Here is a 4,527-nt window from a genome sequence, read left to right on the forward strand (position 1 = left end):
GTTCCTGGTTATCATCTGTTTCGGTTCAACTGGGGGGGGGGGACAACATAGGTAATAAATATGTTATTACTGGAGATTGATGTGCCCTAAGTTGTGAGAATCCTATCCTATGGAGGTGAATTTCACAGCATCTTGGCTGTGCAGAGTGTTTTCCTTGATCCCTGTGAGGTAGGTTAGGCTAAGAATGTATAACTGGTTCAAGATCACCCAGTGAGCTTCCATGGCAAAGGGGTGACTTGAACTTGGGTCTCCCAGATCCTAGTCTGAAACTCTAACCGCTAAATCACACTGGCTTTTGGCAGGAGCCTGCTGTTGAACCATAGCAAGCAACTAGCCCTGGCCAAGTTATGCAGGTTGCATGGTATCTAGTTGCTTGGTGGTGCTGCCAAGTATGACTCCAAGGAGTCTTACTTCAAAGGCCAAAACGGCCCTGAAAAGAACTCCAAGAAGAATAGAGAAGAGATTGGATTGGATTTATACCCCACCCTTCACTACCTAAAGGAGTCTCAGAGCGGCTTACAAATTCCTTTCCCCTCCCCTCCCCACAACAGACACCCTGTGAGGTAGGTGGGGCTGAGAGAGCTCTGACAGAAACTGCTCTTCTTCAAGAACAGCTGTGTCAGAACTATGGCTTGCCCAAGGTCATCTAGCAGGTGCAAGTGGAGGAGTGGGGAATCAAACCCGGTTCTCCCAGATTAGAATCTGCGCACTTAACCACTACACCAAACCCTCCCACCTGCCTTTTACTAACAGAAACCAAGGCTTAAAGGCTAGCAATACTGTTGTGGTTGCCAAGCAACTCCCACAATGGCCACAGCAGAGGACATTCATTTCTTAAAGTTACAGTTATTATTTTGAGGGGTTTTAACCCTCATAATGTATTTAATATTTTTTTTAGATTTCAGATTTTTCTGCAAACCTGGAACTTTTTTCAGGTGTGTAAAAAGATCTGTCTTCACTGTTCATGGCTCCAATCTCTGAATTAAGTATGCACAAGTACAAAATTAGAGTCTAGTGGCACCTTTAAGACCAACAAAAGTTTATTCAGGGTATGAGCGTTCATGTGCAATGCATACTTTTTTCAAATACACTGGGATGGTGTGAAAGGTTCAAACTTATAGACAGGGAAATTAACATGTAACATGATGATGTTTAAGATATGCAAAGTCCAAAATAACAAGCTATCTTAAACATCATCATGTTACATGTTAATTTCCCTGTCTATAAGTTTGAACCTTACGCACCATTCCAAAGTATTTCAAAAAGTGTGCCTTGCACACAAAAGCTCATACCATGAATAAACCTTTGTTGGTCTTAAAGGTGCCACTAGACTCTAATTTTGTACTACTGCTTCAGAACATTCTTCTGTTCACGCAGTTAGTTCACTAGAATGATGAAAACCCTGATGAGGTCCCTAGGACCTAGGCAGCTGCTCCAGGCCAGCTAGAAGCACCAAAATAAAGTTCCAACAGTTCAGGCAGTGAAGATGGAGTTGACCACCAGTATCAGAGAGTCATATCAGCACTTCACTCTCCAATCCATGTTGGGCACTGTCCTAAGAATGTAGAGGCATGGCTTGGCTTGACAGATGCCTGTTGCTATAGCACTACCACAGTAGTCAGGAAAACAACAGAGCAGTGTAGGTCCATTGCATGATCTGAACCACAACTCAGAGAAGTGCAAAACCAATGAAGTCACCTTTGTGCTGTGTCAGAGCAGAGGAACACATATACCATACCAGCAATAAATGTCACAGATGGGAGTAGGCAGGAGCCCAGGGAGAATCCAAGATGCAGGCTTCTACCAGTACCACAGCAGCCCATATTAAACTAAAGAGGTTAGGGCTTTTTAGCTTGGAGAAATGACGACTGAGGGGTGACGTGATAGGTTTACAGAATTATGCATGGGATAGACAACATAGAGAAAGAAGTACTTTTCTCTCTTTCTCACAATACAACAAGAACTTGTGGGAACTCAATGAAATTAATGAGCAGTAGGCTTAAAACAGATAAAAGAAAGTACTTCTCCACTCAAAGAATAATTAACACATGGCATTCACTACTGCAAGAAGTTGTAGCACCTACAAGCATAGACAGCTTCAAGAGGGGAGGATTGGATAATCATATGGAGCAGAGGTCCATGAGTGGCTATTACCCACAAGGTATAGATGGAACACTATGTCTGGGGCAGTGCTTGGGGGGGCAACAGTGGAGGGCTTCTGGAGTTCTGGCCCCACTGGTGGGCCTCATGATGGCCACTGTGTGATACAGAGTGATGGACTGGATGGGGCATTGGCCTGATCCAATATGGCTTCTCTTACGTTCTTATGGATGGAGGTAATCGAGCCATCTGGTTAGTCACTGTGAGAAACAGCATGATGAACTAGATGGACCATCCATCTAATCCAGAAGGGAACTAGATGGACCATTCATCTAATCCAGAAAGGCTTGTGGTATGTTCTGACATTCCACTTTACCCTTTCCCACTCTGACATTCACACAATCCACCCATAACTCTCAAGAGATCATAAGACATGTCCTCAGACGTCCATGTGATAAAGTAGAACACTCGGATTGAGAACTGTTCTCTTTTGCATTGCATACATTCATCATTTGATTTTTTTTCATGCAAACTTTACACATGATTTTCTGATCCTCCTGTCCAGCTGGAGTAACCTACCTTTATCACAGAACTTGCCAGCCCAGCCACTTTGACAGATGCATTGCCAAGGTTGGTGGCATGTTCCATGGGTACAGCCTAGCATCCTCACACACTGTTCACAATATTTCCCTTCCCAACCTGGGTCACACCTGCAAAAGATCAAAAGAAGGTCAAGGCATGTAGAAAAAGCGCCACCACACAGCATGCAGAATAAGAAGGAATTATGTAGCATCGCAGGTATAACGTCTTCTAAGTCACTGCATTCAGGTTTCATTTAGATATACTGGCTTCAATTCCTAGATAAGAAGTTGAATCCTTGTAGTTACAGGGTGACGGAACTGAGCACAACACTACCCAAAATACTATGTTCCATCTTTGAATTCTCCACTTTCATTTTTAAAAGCAAGTTCTATCCCTTTCTATTGCAGAGATAAAAGGGGAAAGATGCAGGCCTTTTTTGTTCTAATTGCCTAGGAAGGACTGGAGGAGGGGAAGGAACAAGTTCACTAAAGCTGAGTCAGTTAATCCCTTCCTGGTCAAATTCATTCTCTTCTGTCCCGTCACCTTTTCTTCCTCATCCCTTTGTTTTCTTCTTACACATTTCTCTCTCCTTTTAATAGTGGTTACCTCCTATGTTTGCAGTAGGAAATTTGCCTCAGTAGTCGCTGGGAACAGGGAAGGGGAAGTAGCAGCAGAAAAATGAACACCCATCTTCACTCAGCCCTAGGGTTCCAGATCCCTCCTGGCAACCAATGGGGGATGGGGGATTGCTAGGAGAAAAAGATAGCCCCAGGCCACTTCGCTAGCATTGCACAGGAAGTGACGTTATGATACCAGCAACTTCCAGGCAATGCTCTAGTATTTGGGAAAAACTCTATGGTGAAATCAACTTTTATCATAGGGTTTTTGACCAGAAGTCACTGTCATGATGATGTCACTTCCTGTGTGACACTAGTGAGTGGCCTGAGCCTTCCTCTTTCTCCTGGTAAGTCCCCCCACTGGTCAGCTGATTGGTGGCTGGGTGGCAGGGCCTGGGGGTGAGGAACCCCTGCCTCCACTGGTGGGTCTGGCTCGGTATCTGGTTTTAATCATTAACTACAAGCCACTTTGAGATAATTTACAAAGTTGCAATTACTTGCATTAGCTAATGTCATCTACATTACATTGTAAACCAACTTGATGTAACTAGGCCTCATCCCACAGCACTGCTAGACTCCTACTTTTAACATTATCTGGTGTCATCCAATAAACCTCAGGGTTTAGGATGATGGGGTCCTTGCCACCCTAGCCTGCCCAACGTACTCACATCCCTCACCCTAAAATTGCTGGCTATGGGCCCAAGGCCTTGATAGACCATGAAAGAAAATCCATAAACTTTTTCAGTTTCCATTGAACAATATGGAGTAACACTTCAAATAACACCAGAAGAATTCTTACAAAAAGCCATAGCAGGCAGGTGAGGGGGCAAGAGGAAGGGCTTGAGGAATAGGCAGAACTCAGGAGACTATAAGCACCATCATTTTGTGGGCCCAGCCACCACAGCCCGTTTCTCTAATTATTGTCCTTGATTTATCTCTCTATATAATAATTCTGTTTTGGTCATGGACTCTCCTGAACATTCCATATGCTCCCAAATCAGTTGGCTCCCTGATCTGTCACTCAAAAGCTGTCCTTATCCACTGGCTGCATTGCCTGAGTCTCACCTCCAATATTCTAAACAGTTTGCTGTTCCTCTCCCCCCAGTAGCCAGTCGGAACACAGAGGTCATTTGCATATGTGACCTCTAACATTCTAAACAGTTTGTTGTAGCTATTGGGGGTCATTGAATGTGTCCTGAGGTAAAATACATATCCCAATTTCCCCTTA

At 44.0% G+C, this 4,527-nt stretch overlaps 1 protein-coding gene across 1 annotated transcript in view; it reads right to left on the reverse strand.

Moving 5' to 3' along the window:
- The window catches only part of DLK2 (delta-like 2 homolog (Drosophila)), a 44,859-nt gene that overhangs the window by 7,918 nt on the left and 32,414 nt on the right, over positions 1–4,527 (reverse strand). Inside the window, exon 5 of the mRNA XM_015421478.1 lies at positions 2,680–2,810. Within this exon, the coding sequence (XP_015276964.1) occupies positions 2,680–2,810 (131 nt within the window). The remainder of the gene's footprint in view (positions 1–2,679; positions 2,811–4,527) is intronic.

This window comes from Gekko japonicus, unplaced genomic scaffold (assembly GCF_001447785.1).
Source record: "Gekko japonicus isolate JY-2015 unplaced genomic scaffold, Gekko_japonicus_V1.1 scaffold1012, whole genome shotgun sequence".
In the NCBI taxonomy this organism is placed as follows: Eukaryota; Metazoa; Chordata; class Lepidosauria; order Squamata; family Gekkonidae; genus Gekko; species Gekko japonicus.